This window comes from Spinacia oleracea, chromosome 5 (genome assembly GCF_020520425.1).
Source record: "Spinacia oleracea cultivar Varoflay chromosome 5, BTI_SOV_V1, whole genome shotgun sequence".
Classification (NCBI taxonomy): domain Eukaryota; kingdom Viridiplantae; phylum Streptophyta; class Magnoliopsida; order Caryophyllales; family Amaranthaceae; genus Spinacia; species Spinacia oleracea.
In genome coordinates, this window is record NC_079491.1 from 120,807,760 (window position 1) to 120,835,398 (window position 27,639).

The 27,639-nt window shown below is 41.7% G+C and overlaps 1 protein-coding gene across 1 annotated transcript; it reads right to left on the reverse strand.

The window, feature by feature from the left end:
- Nucleotides 1-570: 570 nt before the first annotated feature.
- Nucleotides 571-27,639, reverse strand: LOC130461824 (uncharacterized). The gene is made up of 3 exons (XM_056830052.1): nt 27,393-27,639; nt 27,057-27,223; nt 571-820 (listed from the first exon to the last, which is right to left on the reverse strand). Exons 1-3 carry the CDS (start codon nt 27,624-27,626, stop codon nt 571-573), a joined length of 651 nt encoding a protein of 216 aa, XP_056686030.1. The 5' UTR covers nt 27,627-27,639.

Here is a 27,639-nt window from a genome sequence, read left to right on the forward strand (position 1 = left end):
AGCGAAGAGACATGCCCGAGAAAACGAGATAGATAGACCAGTCCGAGCTGTAGCTGCCAAATACCTAACCCCTATATCTTTTGATGAATCTGATGCAGGGGACATCTCGGACAAACATCACGACGGCTTGGTGATATCTATTCCTGTTGGAAACTGCATGATCAAACGAGTCCTTGTCGACAATGGCAGCTCAACTAACGTGATGATGCTCGACGCCCTCAAAGAAATGGGACTCAACCCAAACACAGACGTCGTCAAAAAGTCCACCGTGCTGATAGGATTCAGTGGCGAAGAAAAACCACCTTCGGAGAAGTTACGCTACCCGTTTACGCACAAGGGATCAACCAACAGGTAAAATTTTGTGTTATTGACTGCCCTTCATCTTACAACATTATTTTGGGCAGGCCCTGGATCCACGACATGAAGGCCATCCCTTCGACATATCACCAAACCATCAAGTTCCCGACTCGGTGGGGGGTTCAAGAAATTAAAGGAGACCAGCAAGAGTCCAAGGAATGCTATAAGGCGGCCCTAAAGCCATCGGCAACAAATAAATCCTCATTATAGCAATTACAGTCCAACTCCGAACCAGCAGGCTACGAAGAGCCCAAATCTGAACAACTCGACGAGATCATCTTGGATCCTGCGAAACCAAAACAGGTCGTCTTTATTGGATGCGATGTACCCGACGACATCAGGTCGGAGCTCGTTACATTTCTCAAAGCCAACGCGGATTGCTTCGCATGGTCCCACGAAGATATGCCAGGCATCAGCCCAGACGTCATCACTCACAAACTCAGTGTCGACCCCCGACATAAGCCTGTCAAACAAAAGCGGCGGAAGTTCGCTCCAGAACGCAACCAAATTATCAATGATGAAGTTCAGCAACTACTAGATAAAGGAAAAATCAGGGAGGTGAAATATCCAGACTTGTTGGCCAATGTCGTCGTAGTCAGGAAGAAGAATGGGAAATGGAGAGTGTGCATAGATTTCACCGACATCAACAAAGCATGCCCTAAAGATTCTTTTCCCTTACCCCACATCGACGCCATGGTTGACGCTACTGCGGGACACGAGATGCTCACATTCATGGACGCGTTCAGTGGCTACAACCAGATTTTGATGCACCCAGAAGATCAAGAGAAAACCGCCTTCATCACGGAGCGGGGAACTTATTGTTACAAGGTCATGCCGTTCGGATTAAGGAACGCAGGCGCCACCTATCAGCGCCTAGTCAACAAAATGTCCAGAAAACAACTGGACGACATGCTTGTGAAATCCAAGAAAGCCTCGGATCACATCATGCATCTTCAGCAAGCCTTCGACGTGTTGCGAGAGTACAGTATGAAACTCAACCCCACCAAATGTTCGTTCGGAGTCTCTTTTGGAAAATTCTTAGGTTACATGGTTACTCAAAGAGGTATCGAAGCTAGCGCTGATCAGATCCGCGCAATCATCAACCTACAATCACCTGGAAATCAGAAGGACGTACAAAAATTAGCAGGCCGAGTGGCTCCCCTCACCCGCTTCATCTCCAGGTCGTCCGACAAGTGCAAATTGTTCTACGACATCTTCAGGAAAAATGAGAAGTTCAGCTGGACTGACCGACACGAAGCCGCGTTACAGCAACTCAAGCAATACCTGTCTAACCCCCCGTTATTGTCCAAACCAAAAAAACAATGAAGTACTACAAGTATACCTCGCAATTACGGAGTCGACCATCAGTGCAGTGTTAGTACGGGAAGAAGACGGAAAGTAGCTACCTGTTTATTACGTCAGTAAGTCTTTACTTAGCGCCGAAACAAGGTACTCTCATCTCGAAAAACTTGTCCTTGCTTTAGTCGTTGCTTCTGTTAAATTGCGTCCTTATTTCGAATGTCATCCTATCACTGTTAGAACTAACTATCCCATGAAGTCAATCATGAGGAAACCCGAGTTGTCTGGCAGGATGTCCAAATGGGCTATACAATTAGGTTGTTACGACATCCGGTACGAACCTCGCACAGCCATCAAGTCGCAAGCCCTGGCTGATTTTGTGGCTGACTTCAGCCCGAGCCTCCAACACGAAGTCGATCACGAAGTCAACACACTGACCAACAATGGATCCTCGTCTACATGGACCCTACATACTGACGGCTCCTCCAACATACGGGGGACAGGCCTCGGCATCGTGCTAAAGTCGCCACAAGGGGACACCATAGTACAATCTGTCTGTTGCGAGTTCAAAGCTACCAACAACGAAGCAGAGTACGAAGCTTTGATCTTGGGGTTGTCATTAGCACTCGACATGAATATCCGCCGACTCGAGGTACGTTGCGATTCTTTATTAATTATCAGCCAGATTAACGGTTCTTATGCAGCGAAGGACTCAAAGATGCAGGCCTACTTAGAAATAGCAAAAAGGCTCGTGAACAAATTCGACTCATGTACCTTACAACAAATACCAAGAGACCAAAACACCCAGGCTGACGCCTTAGCCAATCTTGGCTCAAACATTAAACCTAAACTCACCTCCATCCCCGTAGTCCCCTTAATGTATCCAGCCATCACCAAAGATAACCTACCCATCACCGAACAGTCTCAACCTACACAAATTCCCTCATGGCGCGACCCTTACATACACTGGCTTAAACACAACACTACCCCACCTGGAGTCACCCACGAAAAAGCCTTCCGCATGAAAGCCTCCAGATTTATCCTAATCCATGGAGTATTGTTCAGAAAATCGGTTGCAGGACCGTACCTAAGATGCCTTGATCATGACGAGATCGAGTCGACATTGCGCAACATACATGATGGAGAATGTGGAAACCACGCCGGAGGAAGAAGCTTAGCCCACAAAACCCTTACCATGGGATATTTCTGGCCCACCATGAAGAAAGACGCAATCGCCTTTGCTAAGAAGTGCGACTCCTGCTAGCGGTTCGCATCCATCTCTCATCAACCTTGTGAAGTACTCCATCCTATCTTGTACCCTTGGCCCTTCACAAAATGGGGGATGGACATAGTAGGTCCCTTACCACAAGCGTCGGGACAACGCGTCTTCATGTTGGCAATGACCGATTACTTCTCCAAGTGGATCGAAGCAGAAGCTTTCAAGCGAGTTCAAGATTCTGAAGTCATTTCGTTCATCAAACGAAATATCCTTAGTCGGTTCGGTATCCCTTCCAAGATCGTCTGCGACAATGGTTCTCAGTTCATCAGCAACAAAACCAAAGAATTCTGCAGTAGGTATAACATCACCTTGCACACCAAGATATCCTCAAGCAAATGGCCAAGCCGAGTCAAGTAACAAAATTATCATCAACAACCTCAAGAAGCGCCTCGATGACGCCAAAGGAAGATGGGAAGACGAGTTACCTATGATCCTTTGGGCCGACAGGACGACGCCAAAGACGGCGACCAACCATACTCTTTTCTCCTTGGTCTTCGGTTACGAGGCAGTCATCCCTCCTGAAGTCGAACTCCCCACAGCAAGAAGCAGTTTCATGGCACCAGGAATGAACGACTCAATCTTGGCTTACGACATCGATACTGTTGACGAGCTGAGGGAAGCGGCACTGGTCAGGATGGCCTCCTACCAACAAGCCATCGCGAACAGCTACAACAAGAATGTGAGGGTTCGGGTATTCCAGCAGGGAGATTGGGTTCTGCGTAAGGTCTTCCCAAACAAAAAGGATCCTCGACACGGCAATTTGGCCCCGACATGGGAAGGTCCCTACCAGATCGTGAGACGAACAGGACATGGCGCATACGAGTTAGTCGACAGAGACGGCACACCCATCCCAAGAAGTTGGAATGCGACACACCTAAAACTGTACCATTTCTGAACACTCGAATAATTTCTGCTTTCTAGTTTTTCTAACACAAACAGGTACTCTAGCATTTATCGCCATTATGTCGATACCCCCGAGACAAAGTGAGCATGACATATTACGAAGTCGAGAGCATCTCGAACTATATACATTTATAAGTAGCAAGAAGTTAAGTTCCTCTCCTCTATCTTCTTTCCTTTCCTCCTTGTATGTTATCACCATTATTGGCTTAGGCATCGGAGGGCCGTTGGTGGAGCCAACGGCCAACCCTCACGCCATCGTCTCGTTTTGCAGACAACACCGTGGCGACATCATAAGTATACACTTAGGAGGAATAACGAACATAAAGACTCGACTCGACGTCGTCCCGTATTTCTCCTTGAACTCTTTCTTTTTTCTCCTTGTCGTAATTTCCTCTCATTTTTTATGTTGCTCCATACTGACTTAAGCATCGGAGGGCCGTTGGCTCCACCAACGGCCAATCCTCACGCTCTGCTGTGTTGACAGTATGGTGCCCACATGGTTACGAATTCGACAAGGAGAAAACTGATAGGTCATGATACATATGACAAAACATAAATCATGCGGAAAAACCTTAATGCCAGGAAACATATTATTTACACATAATCATTTAGCATAATTTAGGAGCATACACTTTGTAGCGTGCCCTCCCTAACTGCGCCCGAACCGAACAAGAACAAGTCTTTAGGACTCCAAATGTTGTCCCTCCGTAGATGGTCCACAGTACGTCCGGATCCGCCTCAAGTTAGACCAACTAGAATCGCCCTTAAGGTTACTAGGAAATTCGGTTAAGTGTTTGCAAGTGTTTGGCTTATTTTTCTTTCAAAACTTACCCTTATAATACTTCAATTCCATGTGCATAAATTATGACCCTAGGCCTTTATTTATAGAGGTTTGGAAAGGGAATTGGAATCCTAGTAGGATACGATTTAATTAAACTTAGAATCCTACAAGGACTCTAATTAATTAAATAATCCTTTTAGGAATAGGAATTTAGTCATACACCAAATCCTAATAGATTTAGGAATTGTGCATGGACACAAACACACACACGCACGGCAGCCACGAGGGCCGCCCATGCGCGTGCGCTTGGCCCACGCTACGCAGCCACGCCTTGGCGCGCTGGGCTTGCCTTGCGGTGGGCCTGGCGGTGCCATGGGCTGTGCGTGTTGGCGTGCGTCTTGCTTGCTGGGAGATGGTCCGGCTTCGTGCTGGGCCGTCGTCCGGCAGGCCTCGTCCGATGCTAATTCGTACGATACGCTTCCGATTAAATTTCCGGTTACGGAATTCATTTCCGATACGAACAATATTTAATATTTCCGATTCCGGAATTAATTTCCGTTTCGAACAAATATTTAATATTTCCGTTTCCGGAATTATTTTCCGATTCCGATAATATTTCCGATTCTGACAATATTTCCGTTTCCGGCAATATTTCCGATTCCGGCAATATTTCCATTTCCGATAATATTTTCCGATACGTACCATGTTTCCGTTTCTGGCAACATCTACGACTTCGATAATATTTATATTTCCGATACGATCCATATTTCCGTTTCCGGCAATATCATCGTTTCCGGAGTATTCACTTGCTTGTGACGATCTCAGCTCCCACTGAAACCAAGATCCGTCGATTCCGAATATCCATAGATAGAGTATTTAATGCCATTAAATAATTGATCCGTTTACGTACTATTTGTGTGACCCTACGGGTTCAGTCAAGAGTAAGCTGTGGATTAATATCATTAACTCCACTTGAACTGAAGCGGCCTCTAGCTAGGCATTCAGCTCACTTGATCTCACTGAATTATTAACTTGTTAATTAATACTAAACGGATATTATATGCATACTTGGACCAAGGGCATTATTTCCTTCAGTCTCCCACTTGTCCTTAGGGACAAGTGTGCATTACCTAATTCCTTTGTCGCTCGATGCTTGCTCTTGAACATAAGGTAAGAGTTGTCATCCTTATTATGTCCAAAGGTATTTCTCGGTTTCAGAGTTCAACTGATCAAATAAACAAATAATCATAGCCTATGATTCATCCGAGCACGGCCATGCATTTCACAGTTTCTAGCTCTCCGAGTGGCCTTGTACAACTTTTAAGCATCTCATCCCGATTTATGGGAGGACAATCCCAATCTTGCGATCTTGAGATTAGATTTCGTTTGATAGGTGATTACCTGGGCGTTGCCTTTATAGCCTCCTTTTACGGTGCGACGGTTGGTCAACGTCAAAGTAACCAGTTCTCAAACAAGTAATCTCAAATCACTCAGGTATTGAGGATTTAGTGTCTAATAATTTTAATGAAATTTACTTATGACAGATTTTCATCTCTTACAGTAAAGTTTCATAGGTCTGTCCGATACTAGTCTTCTCAAAGTAAGTATCTATGCAAATGATTATGACATTGCCATGTCCACATAGTTCAAGAAACAGAACTACTAGTCATCTTGCATTCTAGTCGTCTAACGTTTTCTATGCGTCCAATTTTATAGAAAACTCCGACCAGGGACCATTTTCAACCTTTGACATTCAAGTTCACTTGATAGACATTTCTTAGTCACAGGACTGGTCCAGACAGTCTATCTTGAATATATCGTCAAATTGAAGGGACTCATCATTTAATACTAAACCAAGATTAAATGGAATATGAAAATACATTTCATATATGATAAATGTTCAACCCCAATGTTTTTACAACCATGGGCCTCAAACCCATCCTTTAAAATAATTCATGGAATTCAAAGCTATGCTTGATTTCCAGTGCTACAATGTGAGTGTTGCCTCTCACTTGTTGCATAGGTTTAGTTATCATGCTTTGCCAATCTTAATATCCTTTTCATCGAATGTTCTTCGAGATATGATGATAAGATCTTTTGAGTATGTTTATTTTGTGATCTAGTCCTTTTTGCTACATTAGTGGTTCTACGCATTTTGCAATGAAGAACCATTAAGTCAACAGACATGTAATCTTCCCAAATTCAATGAAGAACTTATTAATATAAATAACTCTGTTTTATTGCTTCTTAGGCAATAAGTACTTTTACTTCAACTGTATAGGTTGCTAGTGATGCTTTGTTTGGATTTACTTATCCAAGCAGTTCACAGATATGCGGAAGACTTTCCAACTATATCTTGGAACATAGAAATTATTATTTTTAATTTCCCATGCAACAACTCATGGTCTCCAATCCATGTTGCCATTTCAAAACACGATGCTCTTTAGCTCGTCCTTGTCAATGGTTAATTCCAAAGGAATCTTGCTTGATCCTTTGCCAGTGTTTATGCGTGTAGCATCAATATTTATCATATCTTTATTTCCTTGAATCAAGAACTAATCCTATGTACCTTTTCAAGTATCATAAGTTTTTCTTGATCTCAATCTAGGTGATCTTTACTTAGATCAATATAGATTGGTATATGTTCGTCATGCCCAAAGTCATACGATACGTTTTTGGCGATCCTCATATTATATCATACATGATAAATTCTTTTGAAGAATAATTCTCAATTGAATTTATTCATGTAACTTTAGCTCATTCAATTTCAGTAGATACTGAATCCAGCTTAATTCTTTGACTTATAATATAGGTTTAAGAATCTCATTTAGACTCTCTGATGTTTAACTTAGTAAATGCTTATACATAGTTCAAACATCCTTTACTTAGATTTATTCACATTGGTCGAATATCACCAATGGAGTCTTTCGTGTTTGATTTAGTAAATGCCTTTACTTAATCCAAAACATTAATATAAGATCTTTGTAAATAGATCTTAATACCCAGTATGTACTAAGTTTCGCCTTGGTCCATCATTGATGAATAATTTCAAATCTAAGTCATTAGCATTTGAATGTTTATTTCACAATAGAGAGATATGTGTGTGATAGGACCAATTAAGTTTTTATGTACTCCCACTAAACTTCTTATACATCTACAAGAATCATGTCCATTTTATGAAACTAAAATACTTATTAGGTTCACTAAAATACAATTCCCAATTCCCAATTGCTTGCTTAAATCTGTACTTAGATTTCATAAGCTAGCTTTCCTTTTCAAGCATTTATTTGAATCCACAAATCCTATGACATACCATGTACATAGTTTCTTCCAAAATTTGATTGAGGAATACGTTTTGTCATCCAATTGTCATATGTACCAATATGTAATTATTGCTTGATTTATAGACTTGAGAATTAAGATTATGCATAAGGTTTCAACACAATCCATGCCATGAATTTGCTTGCAACCTTTAGCAACTAATCTAGCTTTGTGTGTGAACACAATTTCATGTTTGATGGATTTTATCCTTAAAACAAACTTGCAACCAATAGGTGTGAAACTATTCTTGCAAATCAACAAAATTTCTATTTTGTCATCAAAACATTGAATATGTTTTATGGCCTTTAACCAATTAAACATATAGTCTATATATGGCCTCTAACCATTTTAGGGAATCTATATTTCGTCATAGCTTTCTTACAAGTCACAAACTCATTAATCCTTGTGATAATAGTTTGACTGCAAGTTGTAGGTTTCTTCACTATCTAATAGAAGAATCGCATAGTTTCAGTGACTTGAACTCTATGCCTACTTGGGTATAGAACATCAAACAATAGAATATCAATAGCCACTTAAAAGTCCTTTGAATATTCTGTTCTCCTTGAAACACTTGTAAAGTCTTCTAAGAGATGTCTATTCTTTAAAGCCACTTCTAAAGTCCTCAAAGAATAAGTGTTCGGATTTTCTAGAGAACTTCGAAAAGCCTCTGGAATGTCCGTTTATGTTTTTTGTTCGCCTCGAAGACTTTCGAGGTCTATTTTCTCCCACTTGTCATTTTGGAAACGAATCTCCAAAAGGACATTATTTCGAGCAAACAAATATTATGTTCTCAAAAATTCGTGGTAGAAACAATACCCTTGTGTCTCATTTGAATAAATCACAATGAAACGTATATCTATACTTGGGCCTTAGTTTGTTGAATAACAAACACCATGGCTTGTTTGACGCACTCCGTCTAGTACTTTGACCATTGTCTTACTCCAAGACTCAGTCAAAGTGGGGGCTAACTGTAGACACCTACTTTTGTCCCCATTCCCGAAAGGGAAAGGTTCGATGATGAAAGCATAAATCTCCACTTGACAACGCATCTCCTATAAAATAACGAATCTCAATTCCCCTTTTCATTTCACCCGAAACCTGCTATTTATAGAAACCTTCTATTTATGGAAACCTGCTAAAAATAGTAACTGTCGTAATGGGCAGCTGTTAAAAGTGGAAAGTCATAAAAGATAGAAACCTGTCAGAATTAGGTGTTGCACTCCAACATAAATCCTAAATGAGATAGAAAACTGCGAGAATCCTATTCCTAATATGATTCGGAAATAAGAGTTACGTATTAATTAAAATCCTAACGAGCCTAGAGTTCGTAACGGGCCCAGACGCATTCCGTCATGAAATTGATACGCACTAAAAGACTCGATTAAGTCACAAACACTACGGATTTCAGGAATCCGAATCTGACTAAGAAAACAGCCCAGACCCTATTTTCAACGCCTGGCTCTGGGCGCCGAAATCTTCGGCGCCCAGGCCTGGGCGCTGGAATTACCTGGGTACGTGTTTTTTTCGTAATTCTTTGTGGATTAGAACTCTGCAATTCTATCTTTCCACGAACTCTTCCCTATAAATACAGCACCAAATTCGACGTGAAAAGAACACACACAATTCATATTCTGAGTATTGACTCCAACCCTTAGCCTAAGCCTCACGCTACAAAATTGTTCACGCGTTCTGTCGCAATCGATCCATAAATCGAACAGAACGTATCCTGTCCCATAATTTGAGATTCGTTAAATAAAAAGGAGAAATAGCAAAGTCAAAGTGATTAGTTTTCTAAGAACCGTGACGCACCTCTCAAGGGTGCGTCGTAATGTGTCCCTTTTCGATGATTTAATTGTTTTCCTCGCCCTTTTTATGAACTGTTAAACTAACTAAATCTGATTGTTCTATCACGCCTAACAAATATAATATTTTTGGGAAATTGGATTATCATGCTAGGTCCCTTAATGCTATTTAAATCAGATAATCGCGATCGATCTAGTATTATATGTTGCATATTGCTAAAATCAACTCAGATTAGTTTAATAGTTAACGCATGTACCTTCAATTATTTATGCTGAGCTAGTAAGGATATCCTGCCTCTGGAGTTATCGACGATTGAGTACTCCTCTCGGTAGTTACAGTCCCCCGAACCCTCAATCTCTACCTTGCGGGTGTATGTTGAGAGATCCCCACACCAGGGATCACAAGGGAACCTACGGCCGTCGTGGTCAAACATAATTGCACTCCCTTTATGTCACGATAACCGGGTTTTGTCAGTTTTTCTCATTGTCGTTAAAAACTGAATGGCGACTCCTATATTACTAGTCAATTGGGTGTAAACTCACAGGAAATCCAATTACGCTTGATTGAATAAAAAGAATCGTCACACCCACGAGGGAAGAGGTCACGCATTAGCCTCGTGCTTTTTCGACCCCCTCACAGTGGCGACTCCACTGGGGATAGTGATGGAAATACTCATGCTTGTAGGTAATCAAAATAGCCGAAGAGTGAAACGATCCTACCCCGCGTTTATTTCCCCATCAAGTTGGGACAACCTGAAAATCAGCATATTAATGTGAACGGGCAGAACAGCATAACGAATCTCGGCTCCCTCGGGAGTTGGGACTAAGGATACCTTTTTTCGCCAATAGGGGGGTGCATACGCCGCGCATGTTGCCCACTCGGTACTTGTGCAGGTAGTACACCTATCCTGAACCCAATCGCTCGCTCATTAGGTCCCTCTCGCCTGCATGCCCCCTTGGCTTGCACTTGCGGGTTGGCCTCTTGAGCGAAATTCGTCTGTTGAAGACACTACCTCGACCGGGGCATGTGTTGGATCTACGATAGAAGCGGTACCAAACCAGGCGCAAATAACTACCCATAGAAGCCTATCATAAACTACATATCGCCTCATGATGAATGTTAGTTATGTGTAGCGAAATATGTGATTGTGTGTGACAAACTATCCTAGAAAACCAACGACCTTAAAAATTTCCCAAACATTCACAGACTAATTTGCCAAAGAGTTATACCGAAATACGTGTTCCGCAAACCCGAATGATCGCCACAAAAATAAGCGACGCTCGGGATGGCCTGTAACGAACCCCACAAATGCTGCACAACGCGTAAAGGACGTTATTAGGCAAGCACTCAAATCGAAGTCGCATAAACAGAAGTAGACGCAAACAGAAAACGAGAACCAGCCAGGGACGCATTTTTCAACGCCCCTGGCTGGGCGCCAGAATTTCTCACGCCCCTCGCTGGGCGCCGAAGTTGCTGCTTGGCCTTTTGGTCAGGCGCAGCAGCCTCGGTGCCCGCGCAAAAGGAAAATACGTAGCACAAAAAAATGTTCGTAAAAAGAATTGCTACGAGGGCGTAAGAAAAGCACTCGATTTCAAAAGCGACTTGTAAAAAATTAATAACTCTTTGCGTCGTTGTTAAGCCTCCTACGACGACAATGCTCGGCACTAAAAAACCGAACATGCTAACAATTATGAATGTCACACGGGCAAGTGTTTCGAAAATCCAAAGAATGACCAAAAGAAAAAAAACTAAAAAGTGTACCAACAAAAGAAAGAGTGAAAAACCAATAGAGAGAGTCGAAGTCTAGACTAAGTAATGCTTGAAACTTTGGGAACCTAAACTTTAGCTTATCTTATGCCTAGGACTGGTCCTGCCACTTGGTGCCGATCAGGGAATCAACGGTTAGTGCGTCTCGAAGATACATCGCCAACATCTGGTTTAGTGACTCCAAGCTCCGTCCGTCGTCCCTCATTTCAAGGATCTCCGCTTCCCCAACCTCGATTCGCACCTTCAAACATGTCCATCAAAGATTTGCGAGACCAAATGGTCCAAATGACCCAACTTATGGGCCAATTGAAAATGGAAAATGAAGCTTTAGCAGCTGCGCAAGCCAAAAATGACCTCGATAACGAGAAGAGGATTGAAAAAATGGTCGTACAGCAAACCATGGGGGGAAAATACTTCTCCCTCGATCCTGAACCTTTTCCTGGCAAACTACCAGAAAAGTTCAGTTCATCTGACTTACCAAAGTTCAAGGCCACGGACAACCCCCGTGATCATCTACTGAGCTTTGTGAACGCCATAAACTTGAAAGGCGTGGACAAGTCCATGTATTTACCTGCCTTTCCTTTGTCCTTGGAACCTGTGCCGCTCAAATGGTACTATCACCAGGACCCTAAGCTCTTCCCCACTTGGGAAGACTTTGTCAATGTCTTCATCAAGCAATACTCGTCGAACATGGTTTTCCAAGTCACCATGCGCGAGCTGGAAGTTCTCTTCCAAAAGAAAAATGAGGGTTTCACGACCTACTTTGCTAGATGGAGGGACCAGGCCGCCCAGCTAATCAATAGGCCTCCCGAAACAAAATTGGTCCAAAAATTCATTGATAACCTGGACCCGGCTTACAGACAACACCTTAGGTACCTGGGACTTGACACTTTCAAAAGAGTTTATGATGTGGGAATAAAGATCGAGGACGACCTCGCCAAAACCATACAAAGCAAACCCACATATAAAAACAACACCTATAATCGGGGTAACACATCCCAAGCCCAAGAAGTCCATCCTGTAGAAGAGACTCCCGCCCGAAGAAGCCCAGGAAGATGGGTCCGAGACCAAAAGTTTGCCCCACTCGGGTCGACTTTGGTACAAGCCTTTGAAAGATTAACCAATCAAGGAAAATTGAGACCTATAGGCCCCACCCGTGACCCTCCTGTCAAAAGAAAATATTGGGTCGAAGGTACTTACTGCAAATTCCATCAAGGAAATGGGCATGACACTGAAAACTGCTGGAACCTAAAGAATACCATCCAGGACATGATAGAGGATGAAGGGATACCTCTCCCTAACGTTGGCAAACCCAACAACAACAAAAGCCCACTCGGCTCTTGTCACATCTCTCTCGACCAACCAGAAAATGAGAACTTCGACCCTACGATGTACATTACACCTCAAGGTGTACTACTCGCTGTAGTCCCTATGGATCGAATCGAGAGAGAAGTGTGCGGTGTGTGGGATGATGATGCTGAAGATATCTACCTATCTCAAGTGTCGGGCTAGGACCTCTTTACTAAAACTTGGCCCGGGTATGCTCTCATTGACACCACCACCCAAGAACCCGAAGTCGATAACCTCACCAGATCAGGAAGAATATACCAGCCTGACATTCGCCCACCTCCTATGGACGATATCCCAGTCAGACAAGCTCCTGAGAATGGACGGCACACCACCGTCGCAGAAGTCATTAAAAATCCTCTTTTGAAACAATTGAAAAGAACCAAGGTTGAAATTACCATCTGGGATCTCATGTGTACCTCAAAAGAACATCGCGAAAAGCTTATTCGCTCACTTGACCTCATCTCAGTGCCTACAGATATCACACCTAACTCATTGGTTAACCACGTCACGAGAGATGCCAGAGAAAAGGCCATAGTTTTCACTGACAAGGACTTGCCCAAAGAGGGGGGTGCTCACAATAAAGCCCTTTATCTAGTGGTTGGATGCAAAGGGCAAAACATCCCCCTAGCGCTCGTAGATAACGGTTCGGCGGTTAACGTTTGCCCGTTGCGAACCACCCATTGCCTGGGACTAGGAAGCGATGACTTCCAAACCTCCACACAAGGGGTACGAGCCTATGATAACTCTCGAAGGCCTGTGTTGGGAAAAATCAACCTTACCATACAAACCGGGCATGTGGCACGTGAAGGAAATAATGCCCTTGGTCCAAGTATGCATTCAATGTTAAGTCTAATAAATGCGGTTCAGTATTAATTAACAAGTTAATAATTCAGTGAGATCAAGTGAGCTGAATGCCTAGCTAGAGGCCGCTTCAGTTCAAGTGGAATTAATGATATTAATCCACAGCTTACTCTTGACTGAACCCGTAGGGTCACACAAATAGTACGTAAACGGATCAAGTATTTAATGGCATTAAATACTCCATCTATGGATATTCGGAATCGACGGATCTTGGTTTCAGTGGGAGCTGAGATCGTCACAGGCAAGAAAAGAATACTCCGGAAACGATGATATCGCCGGAAACGGAAATATGGATCGTATCGGAAATATAAATATTATCCAAGTCGTAGGTGTTGCCGGAAACGGAAACATGGTACGTATCGGAAAATATTATCGGAAATAGAAATATTGCCGGAAACGGAAATATTGTCTGAATCGGAAATATTATCGGAATCGGAAAATAATTCCGGAAACGGAAATATTAAATATTTGTTCGAAACGGAAATTAAATTTCGGAATCGGAAATGTTAAATATTGTTCGTATCGGAAATGAATTCCGGAATCGGAAAATTAATCGGAAGCGCGTCGTACGAATTAGCATCGGACGAGCTTGCTAGACGAAGGCCCAGCACGAAGCCAGGCCCACGTCCAGCAAGGGAAACGCGCGCCACAACACGCCAGCCCAAGGCTGCGGCAGTCATGGGCTGCGTTGCTCGGGCTGTGCGCGCGCGCGCATGGGGCCCCTCGTGGGCTGCTGTGCGTGCGTGTGTGTTTGTGTTCACATACGAAACCTAAAACGTACAGGATTCGTTTAATGATTAAATTCCTAATCCTATTTGATAAATCAATTAAATAAGAGTTTCACTAGGATTCTAATTTAATTAATTCGTATCCTAGTAGGATTCCAATTCTCTTTCCATACCCCTATAAATATGTGGCCTGGGTTCACAATTTATAACGAGTTTTCAAGTATTCAAAGTGAGTTTTTGAGAGAAAAATTCAGTCACATATCTTGCCTATAAAGTGCCGAAAATAATAGTACCTTAAGGGCGATTCTAGTTGGTCAATCTTAAGGCGGATCCGGACGTGCTGTGGACTATCTACGGAGGGACGACACTTGGAGTCCTAAAGACTTGTTCTTGTTCGGTTCGGGCGCAGCTAGGGAAGGCACGCAACAAAGAGTATGCATCTAAACTATGCTAAATGATTATGTGTAAATAATATGTTTTCCTGGCTTTATGGTTTTTCCGCATGATTTATGAATTGTCATATGTATCATAACCTAACAGTGGTATCACGAGCCTCTTATTATTTTCATAATCTAAATTGCATGATCATGGTTAAATATTACAAATTTGCAAGAATTAAAAGGGGTGATTAATTTTCGTAATTGTTAATTAATTGCAAATTGCGTTTATTTAATTATACGTACGCAGTTTTTCGGCAGTTTCTTCGTTACTCATCCAAATCGAGTGATTTTTGTGTCAATTCCGCATGTAAAAGGCATTCTAAAATTTTGACAAAAACAAGTTTTTTCTGCCGAACCCAGAATTCTCAAATTCGAAGCCTAACTATGACTTTTCGAATGTTTTAGTTTTTCGAATGCAAAATTTCGTAAATTTAAGATGTTAAATTAAATATTTGCAATTCTTGTTGGTAAATCTTGAATTTTTGATTGACCTACTGTATATGTTTAACAAGTTTGAATGCCTAGCCTTGTTAATTATGCAATCTAATTTGTAATTATGATTAATTTGTTGAAAATTAGAATAATTTAGAATTAATTTGATTTTCATAATTAATTATAATTTAATTAGATACCTATGATTAAAAACCACCATAAAAATTGTAAATTTATGATAAATTTTAAATTTTTTATGACCTAGACTTGAATCCATGTTAATCGGAAATCAATTGAATAATAAATTTTCGATTTTTCGCCCTAAAATTATGAAATTAATATTAATTTATTAATTTGTCATTAATTTTAAATATAAATTTTTTAAATTTTATGCGATTCGTTCATATAACTTGCACGCACAAAGCAATGGACGCTACGTGTTACCCTTAAGGGGTGTTGTATAGTGCGGGCATGTGACGACGAGCAAGGGAGCTCGTCGCCCATGCGGCACGAATGCAATGAGCAAGGGCATGGTGCACGAGCACAAGGCAGCAACCCTGCCTTGTGTCGTGGGCTATGAGCAATGGACGAATGGGAATGGGCGAAGGCAAGGCACGGCAGTCGCGTGTGGGCAGCAAGCGAGCTGCGCCACAACGCGCACTGCCTCGCGCAAGCACGCGCAGCCTCGCTCGCAGCGAGCACAAGCTCGCGTGCTACGAGTGCTGCGCCCAGCGTCGATGCCTCGCGCAGCGAGCGCTGGCTCGCATCAAGCGAGCGCTGGCGAGCGCGCACAGCGAGCCCTGGCTCGCATGCCGCAAGCGCTGGCGAGCGAATGCAGCGAGCGATGGCTCGCGTGCATCGAGCGCTGGCGCGCGCGCAGCGATCACCAGCTCGCGCGATGGCTTGCGAAGGGTAGAAGCAGCAGCTATGCGACGCAGCGCATGGGCTGCGCGCACATGGCCAGCGATGGCTATGTGCGTGTGGCCCATGGGCGTGCGATGCGTAGGGTGTTTGCGTTGCGATTAGATCGTTTTGAATGTTTAATTTGAAATTTTCAGTTTACGTAATTTTAATTAATTTTAAAATTTATAATTTAAATTATTTTCTTGGATTTTAATTTTGAATATTGTAATTATAATAAATTTTATTTATTCTAATTATTTTACTAAAATTAAAATCATGAATTAATTTAAATACGACTGAAATTATAAATTTATATGAGCTTTAAATTTTAAATTAAATTTGTATGTTTCCGGTTAGACTAGAAATGCATTTTTATGTTTAAAATTAGTAAAGCATATGAATTTATTGGTTTGAGTGGGAGCCCTTTTTAGTCATAAAATCTTGATTAGGTCTACAAATCCTTAAGGTTAAAACAACTTGATTAGAATTAATAAGGACTGAATAATTGGTAGATTATTGGTGCCCTTGATTAATTGCTGCAAATGTTTACGTGATGCATAATGTGTTTTACTAACCAGCTATGTGGGCCATTCATGATAATGAATGGGTGAATGGTATATATTGTATATGTACTGTTTTGCAGGTTATGAAGTGACTAGTATGGCCCAAATAGGATAGAAAATATGGTCTGCGTACCATTAATTTGAATGTAATTGGTCTAAAGTACCAAAGTTGTTTTTCAATTCAAATATGGTCTGCGTACCATCAAATAGTTGTAATTAGTTTTAATTATAGCTTATCCTATTTGAAGAAAATGGTGCCTCCCACGGAGATTTTCAAGACGGACTTTGAAGTTAAAGCTTCAAGATGAAGTCGGGCCATACTAGAACACATTTATCTTATGCATGTTTTAAGTTATTTATTGCTTTTAAATATGTCTTAAAATGCATGAGATCAAAAGCTTGATTATGTTGCATGATTAAGGATTTTAGTTCACTTAAAATCTAACCAACATAGTAAGAGCCTTAAGTTCCAAACTTAAAATTGAGTTATAAGGTGCCATGCCAAAATATACACTTGCTTGGATATCCTTTACATCAATCTAGTAATAGTTTTCGCTCAGCGAGGTGTTACTTATTGGTCCTAAAGGGGCAAGGTACACAAATAATTGTGAGTACATGTTAGTTTTGGTGAAACTCAACGATATAAGTAAGGAGTCCTTTTATGTCGTGGCAAAATCGATAAGTTTACCTAATAAGTTCTTAGACGTACCTATCAACCAAGAATAGTTTCTAGACTATTAGCAAAAGGCTTTTGCTTACCTAAGATGTTTTAGGATTAAGTCGACAAACTGTGCTTAGTTCTTCAATGATTTTAGGATCTTGGAATCATTTTATTCACACCTGCCGGAACACATAACTTGAATAAAATGCTTAATAAACATTGAATTATGCATGTATGCTAGAATTTAAGTTTATTAAGAGAAACTGTGAATGGTTATTTATTTGTTTATTCTTTTCAATTGTAGTTTTTAATATGGCAAACAACAATCAAAACATCATCATAGGTTCTGAGCTTATGGTCAAGCTGAACCTGGCAAATTTTCTTGAATGCGAAGCTAAGCTAGTTGAAATAGTGAAACTCAATGGACTTGAGTATGTACTGTCACATCCCATGCCAAGCTACTATGCCAGAGACATGACCCCTGAGAGATTTTACGCCTGGGATGCGGATCTCAAAAAGGTTATGAGTCTCATGCTGAACAATATCCCTGATGATTGGGCTAGAAGGTTTGTAGCCTATGAACCTTTTACGCTCATCAAGAATCTGAGGGATATCTGTCGTGGAAGCACGGAGGACAGGGACCTGAACGTCCATGAGTTGATTGAATCAATGTCTGGTCTAAAGGTTAGTTCTCCCAACAGGTGTTATAGGATGGAGGTCCAAGAAACACATGTTCAGCTCCTTCGCACTAAACAGAGGGTAGGCGTCCCACTGAGGTTCCATGTGGATCTTATGCGTTCATACTTTGATCGCCTAAGTCTACTAGGAACACCAATAAGCGAAAGGATGGCAGTCTCTATCTTGCTCAATTCACTACACAGTGGGTTTGGTCGCTTCAAGCAACTATACCTAAGTGAACCAAGAGAAGAAACAGTTGCAGAATTTGTTCACCTTGTCAGAAAGGCTGAAATAATACTGGACTGTGAAGCCAAAGATTTACTCAAGGCTAGAAGGAGACCGTTCAAGAAAGGTGGAAAGTCCAAGGGCAATGCTAAATCAAAGCAGGACAAATCCACATCAAGCTGTCTTTATTGTGATGGAATAGGCCATTACAAAAGAGAATGTCCAAAGCTAAAGGAAGATCAGAAGAACGGAACAGTCGTTCCATCTTCAGGTCTTTTCGTTATAGACTGTATACTTGCTAATTCAACTTCTTGGGTATTAGATACAGGTTGTGGCTCACACTTATGTTCCAATCCACAGGGACTAAGAAGAAGTAGAAAGTTAAGCAAGGGTGAAGTCGACCTACGAGTGGGAAATGGAGCACGGATTGCTGCATTAGCTGTAGGAACTTACTATTTGTCGTTGCCCTCCGGGCTAGTTTTGGAACTGGAAGAATGTTTCCATGTTCCAAGTCTTACTAAAAACATCATTTCAGTTTCTTGCTTAGATGCTAAGGGATTTTCCTTTTTAATAAAAGACAATAGTTGTTCGTTTTATTTTAAAGAGATGTTTTATGGATCTGCTAGATTAGTCAATGGACTTTATTTATTAGATCACGACAAACAAGTATATAACATAAATACCAAAAAGGCCAAAAAGGATGATTCAGATCTCACCTATCTGTGGCATTGTCGATTAGGCCATATAAACTTGAAACGCTTAGAAAGACTTCAAAAGGAAGGAATTCTAGAACCATTTGACTTAGAGGATTATGGTAAATGCGAATCATGTTTACTTGGCAAAATGACAAAGCAACCTTTCTCTAAAGTTGGAGAAAGAGCAAATGAACTATTGGGTTTAATCCATACAGATGTATGTGGACCAATGAGTACAAATGCTAGAGGTGGTTTCAGCTACTTTATCACTTTCACTGATGACTTCAGTAGATATGGTTATGTCTACCTAATGAAGCATAAGTCTGAATCCTTTGACAAATTCAAGGAATTTCAGAGTGAAGTAGAGAATCAATTAGGCAAGAAGATTAAGGCACTGCGGTCTGATAGAGGCGGTGAATATCTGAGCTATGAATTTGATGACCATCTGAAAGAATGTGGAATTCTATCAGAGTTGACTCCTCCAGGAACACCACAATGGAACGGTGTGTCGGAACGGAGGAACAGAACCTTGCTAGACATGGTCAGGTCAATGATGGGCCAGGCCAAACTTCCATTAGAAATTTGGGGACATGCACTAAATACAGCTGCACTCACTATAAATAGAGCTCCGTCTAAAGCTGTCGAAAAGACTCCATATGAGTTATGGTTTGGAAAGCCTCCAAATGTGTCTTTTCTTAAGATTTGGGGATGTGAAGTATACGTCAAACGATTAATTTCAGACAAACTTCATCCAAAATCTGACAAATGTATCCTTGTGGGCTATCCAAAGGAAACAAAGGGGTATTACTTCTAAAATACATCTGAGAACAAGGTGTTTGTTGCTCGAGATGGTGTCTTTTTGGAGAAAGATCACATTTCCAAAATGACAAGTGGGAGAAAAGTAGACCTCGAAGAAATTCAAGTCGAACAACAAACTCTAGAGAATGCTCAAGATGACATTCAGGATGAAACTCAGAGATCTTTAGAAGAATCTGGTGAGAATCATGGTCAAACTAGAAATGTTACCCCGCGTAGATCGCAAAGATATAGATCTCAACCGGAAAGGTACTTAGGTATTTTGACGAACGAGAGCTATGACGTTCTATTACTTGAAAGTGATGAACCTGCGACTTACAAACAAGCTATGACGAGCCCTAGCTCCAAGCAATGGCAAGAAGCCATGCAATCTGAATTAGACTCCATGTCTGAAAACCAAGTATGGGATTTGGTCGATTTGCCAGATGGCTACCAAGCCATTGGAAGCAAATGGGTTTTCAAACTAAAAAAGGACAAGGATGGGAAACTTGAAGTTTTCAAAGCTAGATTGGTTGCAAAAGGTTACAGGCAAGTCCACGGTGTGGATTACGATGAAACCTTTTCACCAGTTGCAATGCTAAAGTCTATTCGGATAATGTTAGCAATCGCTGCATATTACGATTACGAAATATGGCAGATGGATGTCAAAACTTCTTTCTTATACGGCGTTTTACCAGAAACTGTGTTTATGACACAGCCTGAAGGTTTTGAGGATCCAAAGAATGCTAAAAAGGTATGCAAGCTAAAGAAGTCAATCTACGGATTGAAGCAGGCATCCAGGAGCTGGAATATACGTTTTGATGAAGCAGTTAGTGACTTTGGTTTCATCAAGAACGCAGACGAATCTTGTGTATACAAGAAGGTCAGTGGGAGCAAAATTGCTTTCCTAGTATTATATGTCGACGACATATTACTTATCGGAAATGACATTCCTATGTTGAACTCTGTCAAGATTTGGCTTGGGAAATGTTTTTCGATGAAAGATCTAGGAGAAGCACAGTACATATTGGGCATCAAGATTTACAGAGATAGATCTAAAAAGATGATTGGACTTAGTCAAAGCACTTATATCAATAAGGTGCTTGATAGGTTCAAGATGGCGGACTCCAAGCGAGGCTACCTACCCATGTCTCATGGAATGACTCTAAGCAAGACTCAGTGCCCAAAAACACTTGATGAGCGTAGACGAATGAATGGGATTCCATATGCATCATTGATTGGTTTAATAATGTATGCTATGATATGTACACGCCCGGATGTTGCGTACGCACTCAGTGCTACGAGCAGATACCAGTCAGACCTAGGAGAGGCGCATTGGACTGCTGCCAAGAATATTCTGAAGTACCTGAAAAGGCACAAAGATGACTTCCTGGTCTATGGTGGAGATGATGAATTAATTGTTAAAGGCTATACGGACGCAAGTTTCCAAACCGACAAAGATGATTTCAGATCACAGTCTGGTTTTGTCTTCTGCCTCAACGGAGGAGCAGTAAGCTGGAAAAGTGCTAAGCAAAGCACCATTGCGGATTCTACAACTGAAGCGGAGTGCATTGCTGCACATGAAGCAGCAAAGGAAGCTATATGGCTAAGGAAGTTCATAGGTGAACTTGGTGTAGTCCCCTCCATTAAAGGACCAATAGCCCTGTATTGTGATAATAACGGAGCTATTGCACAGGCAAAGGAGCCTAGACACCACCAAAGAGTCAAGCATGTACTTCGTAGATTTCACCTTCTACGAGAGTTCGTTGAAAGAAAAGAAGTCGAGATAAGCAAAATTGGAACTGATGACAACATATCAGATCCATTGACTAAACCTCTGCCGCAGGCGAAGCACAACTCGCACACTGCAGCAATGGGAATCAAGCATATTGGAGAATGGCTTTGATGTCTCTGTTTAATGTTTTAAAGTTTTAGAGTTTAAATCTTTGTAAAACATTATTGGTTAATCATTCACAAAAAATGAAAAGAATTCATTTTTCCATTTAATTTGTGGTTTATTAAATGATGAGTCCCTTCAATTTGACGATATATTCAAGATAGACTGTCAGGACCAGTCCTGTGACTAAGAAATGTCTATCAAGTGAATTTGAATGTCAAAGGTTGAAAATGGTCCCTAGTCGGAGTTTTCTATAAAATTGGACGCATAGAAAATGTTAGACGACTAGAATGCAAGATGACTAGTAGTTCTGTTTCTTGAACTATGTGGACATGGCAATGTCATAATCATTTGCATAGATACTTACTTTGGGAAGACTAGTATCGGACAAGACTTATGAAACTTTTTGTAAGAGATGAAAATCTGTCATAAGTAAATTTCATTAAAATTATTAGACACTAAATCCTCAATACCTGAGTGATTTGAGATTACTTGTTTGAGAACTGGTTGCTTTGACGTAGACCAACTGTCGCACCGTAAAAGGAGGCTATAAAGGCAACGCTCAGGTAATCACCTATCAAACGAAGTCTAATCTCAAGATCGCAAGATTGGGATTGTCCTCCCATAAATCGGGATGAGATGCTTAAAAGTTGTACAAGGCCACTCGGAGAGCTTGAAACTGTAAAATGCATGGTCGTGCTCGGATGAATCATAGGCTATGATTATCTGTTTATTTGATCAGTTGAACTCTGAAACCGAGGAACACCTCTGGACATAATAAGGATGACAACTCTTACCTTATGTTCAAGAGCAAGCATCGAGCGACAAAGGAATTAGGAAATGCACACTTGTCCCTAAGGACAAGTGGGAGACTGAAGGAAATAATGCCCTTGGTCCAAGTATGCATTCAATGTTAAGTCTAATAAATGCGGTTCAGTATTAATTAACAAGTTAATAATTCAGTGAGATCAAGTGAGCTGAATGCCTAGCTAGAGGCCGCTTCAGTTCAAGTGGAATTAATGATATTAATCCACAGCTTACTCTTGACTGAACCCGTAGGGTCACACAAATAGTACGTAAACGGATCAAGTATTTAAGGGCATTAAATACTCCATCTATGGATATTCGGAATCGACGGATCTTGGTTTCAGTGGGAGCTGAGATCGTCACAGGCAAGAAAAGAATACTCCGGAAACGATGATATCGCCGGAAACGGAAATATGGATCGTATCGGAAATATAAATATTATCCAAGTCGTAGATGTTGCCGGAAACGGAAACATGGTACGTATCGGAAAATATTATCGGAAATAGAAATATTGCCGGAATCGGAAATATTGCCGGAAACGGAAATATTGTCTGAATCGGAAATATGATCGGAATCGGAAAATAATTCCGGAAACGGAAATATTAAATATTTGTTCGAAACGGAAATTAAATTCCGGAATCGGAAATGTTAAATATTGTTCGTATCGGAAATGAATTCCGGAATCGGAAAATTAATCGGAAGCGCGTCGTACGAATTAGCATCGGACGAGCTTGCTAGACGAACGCCCAGCACGAAGCCAGGCCCACGTCCAGCAAGGGAAACGCGCGCCACAACACGCCAGCCCAAGGCTGCGCCAGGCCCACCGCAAGGCAGGCCCAGCGCGCGCCCAAGGCTGCGGCAGTCGTGGGCTGCGTTGCTCGGGCTGCGCGCGCGCGCGCATGGGGCCCCTCGTGGGCTGCTGTGCGTGCGTGTGTGTTTGTGTTCACATACGAAACCTAAAACGTACAGGATTCGTTTAATGATTAAATTCCTAATCCTATTTGATAAATTAATTAAATAAGAGTTTCACTAGGATTCTAATTTAATTAATTCGTATCCTAGTAGGATTCCAATTCTCTTTCCATACCCCTATAAATATGTGGCCTGGGTTCACAATTTATAACGAGTTTTCAAGTATTCAAAGTGAGTTTTTGAGAGAAAAAATCAATCACATATCTTGCCTAAAAGTGCCGAAAATTATTAGTACCTTAAGGGCGATTCTAGTTGGTCAATCTTAAGGCGGATCCGGACGTGCTGTGGACTATCTACGGAGGGACAACACTTGGAGTCCTAAAGACTTGTTCTTGTTCGGTTCGGGCGCAGCAAGGGAAGGCACACAACAAAGAGTATGCATCTAAACTATGCTATATGATTATGTGTAAATAATATGTATTCCTGGCTAAATGGTTTTTCCGCATGATTTATGAATTGTCATATGTATCATAACCTAACAGCACGCACCACGGAGTTTCAAATAATTGACATCAAGCCCACTTTCAACCTCCTATTGGGGCGACCTTGGATCCATGACTTAGGAGGTGTGGCTTCTACCCTGCACCAAATGGTTAAACTTAACCATAACGGGGTAATACTAGAAATCCGCGCCCCTCCTCTCGACATCAGCTGTACTATGGTTGGAACGGCCGAAACTGCAGACGACCTTTATGGGTTTCAAATGGAAGAAACAATCCAGTTCATTGAAGACTATGATCCAGCATTCCTAGACCCGCATGCATCCCGGGTCATCCCTAGAATGCTGCTAGCTCAAGGTTATTTCCCTGGAACCCCATTGGGCATAAGGAAGAAGGAATGCACATTCCATCCTTTACCCAACAAATCTACTCCCTTTGGCTTAGGCTATGAACCAACGGAGGAAGATATTGCTGACCGCCTGTCTAGGCTACGCCTTAACAAGGCCAAACAAACCACCCTCCTTTCCCCATAACAAAGAACCCTTAACGGGATGTTCGTTCGGAAAGGAGAAGGACACCCATACTGTGATTTCCCTGAACCCTTCGTTCAGGATGGCTTGCTAAAACAAGGATTTGAAATCTTCCATGACCGCCACACCTTGGATGAGGCAACCCACCTCACCAAGACTAAAACAGCTGAAATATTGGACAACCAGGATCTATGGACATTGTTTAACGAATCGAGGCCTATGGAGGACGAGACTGTGATGACTACCCTAGCTTTACAAGATGAAGGTTTCGATCCAGCCCGGTTAATCTCTCCTGCATCAACACTAGAAGAGATCGAGAACGGATGGGTGAAGACATATCAGTGGGTCAATGCAAAAGGAATAGAATTCAAGATGAGTACCGGTGAAGGACCGAAGTTTTATGAGACTAAACCCCAGGCTTGAGCCACGTAGAGCACCATTAGTAAAAAGCGCCTAGTAGATCTTTAGATTGGTAGAAAAAATAATAGAGACTTTAGATGGTCCTAAGGCCCCTTAGAATATAGGTCAGTTTCATTTCAGTGTGTTTTCCTTACTTTCCGAATCAATAAAGGCGTAATATTTCTCCTAATTTTTTTTATTCTAACACTAAATAAATACCAAATGTATTTGCAAAATACAAAAATAAAGAGGCGGCCCACTCTAGGCCCAACAAACAAAGCCCACTCGGTTTTTGAAATAGTGCCATGGGAACCAATTCCCGAAACCCACAAAATAAACCGCACCATCCCATTCATATCCCCAAAACATGAAAGTCACCCAGTGTCATCATAAAAATCAATCCATGCAACCCAAAGAAATCAAAAGGAAATCAAATTCAAACAATACAAAGGTTGCTCAAGAAAAAAAAAAACTCATAAAAAATAGACACCGCCCCCCGCATCAACACGCACCTCAACCCACTCAAAAGCCTACACAAAGATCTTCATAACTTTCGCACCCTAACTCCATTTTCAAAACTGTTTCGAGTCACAAATAGAAACAATTAATCCGGACAAAAATGCATTTCACGCTAACAGTCAAAAAAGCCTCCAAAATAGCCTCAAATTGACTTTAAATACGAGCAAAAATCAAGACACAAAAAAAAATGCAAGAACATGTGAAGCAAAGCGTCAAAAACGACCGCCAGAAATCATTTTCAGCGCCCAGGGCTGGGCGCCGAAATTTCTGACGCCCCAGCCTGGGCGTTGAAACTCTCTGCATGCCAAAGATTTTCTTTTCAGAAGTGCTCGTCATTTTATCCGCACACAACGGAAAAATAACGAACACTTGGGGGGTACAGTACGTATCCAAATAGGCTTACCAAAAATATAGCCATACAAATTAGTCGAATTTCATTTTTACGCGACTTATGGAAAAAAATGGCAGATGAAAATAATGATAATACTTCACTCATTTGACCGATTAAGTAATATGCTTCCACCTCAGGGCATATCTACCGAAATCCGGGATACTAGAACTTATTCTAAAAGCTAGAACTACGCGCGACCTGATTCTGACAAGATACGTAGGCAATCCTTACCAAGGATTCGGTCCAATAAAAAAAACACATATTCTTTGTGCAAAAAGTGTTAGACATATAAAAACATAAAAAAAGAGGAGAAACAAAAATAAATGAAAATGAAAAATAAAAATACGCCTTTATTTAAAAAAAAATAAGAAGGAAAACAAAAGTGCTAAGAATAAAAACAAACACAACTGAAATAAATAAAGGGCACCTACACCCTAGCAAGAACTACACTACTCTAGTTCTTCCGGATCATCAAATAAAGTCTTGTAGAGGGCAATGTTCGCAGGATCCACCCCCACAGTCTTCTGCGCTGCCCCAATATCAATCTCCATAAGAACCGGCTCCTGGACACTAACTTCCAAAGATCCCAAGGCTTCAGAAACATTCTCAGTTATAGCCCGCTCAGCCTCAAGGGCACAGATAATGGTGGGAGAAGGATTATTATCATCAACTAGACTAGCCACTGTTTCTACAGGCGGCTGAGCCTTCCTAACCCATACATTGTTCCGGCGACGATCTCCGCGAGAGCTTGCATTTCTTTTAACAACAGCAGGCCCCTTCATGTTAGGCATCTTTTTAGGCCTGAAACTTGAACGGGGAGGAACTTCCTTTCGCTTTCGATCAGGACGAGCCTTCACGGTCTTAATACTATAGGTACGAGGTTTGGCAGAATCAGGACCCTCATACTTAACACGAATACGAGGTATCAAAAGCTCAGCCGGCTCCCCATTTCGAGCCTCGGTCCTCACATCTTTATCATCGGAGCTCATCCACAACTTGTAGTTTTCAGAAAGACCCACAAAGCCATTTGTAGCTACGGCCCAACGCGGGAGACCATCATAATACTTAGCCCACGCTAGGACCCGTGCTTGTGAAAAGGCCGCTACCTTAGGTGGTACCGTATCAGAAAAGGGGATAGTCTTCCTTAAACCATATTGACGCATGACTCGGTAAGGGAAAATATAAATGGGACGAGATAGCCCCAACAAAGAAACATAAACCGATACATCAGAACCCCCTGTCATAGTAGTCAAACCCCACCATGGTACAACCCACTTAATAGAACAAATGCCATAAGTAAAAAAGGAGGTCCATTCGGGCTCGTCCTGGCCTTGGTGCAAGTATTTTTGGTTACCCAAGGCTATAGGGCGATAATGTTTAGGATCGGCAGGAGCTTCCAAAAGTCTAAGCCGTTCCACGAGCCAAATCTGCAAAAAGCGGGCACGATCAAAAAATAATAAAAGAAAACGGTTCCTGGTGCGCAGTTTCAACGCCCAGGACCAGGCGCCGAAAATTCCAGCGCCCAGCCCTGGGCGCTGAAACTCATTGTGTACGCAAAAAAAAACGTGTATACGTGCGCAAGGAAAAATCGATTACCTGCAGTAATAGGGGGCTTCCCTTAAAATATTCAGATTTGGCATCCTTCTTCAGCTCATCCGCACTCAGCAAAGTCTCGGCAACAACCAACGGCATAATAGAATAGCAACTTTCCATCTGGCTAATCAAGGGGATCAACCTTATGTCACCGAACGCGCCATTGTTATTCGACAGCAAATAGTGATTCAACAAGCAAAATACAAGGGCTCGAATATTCAATTTATGTTCGGTCATATTCTTACTAGGC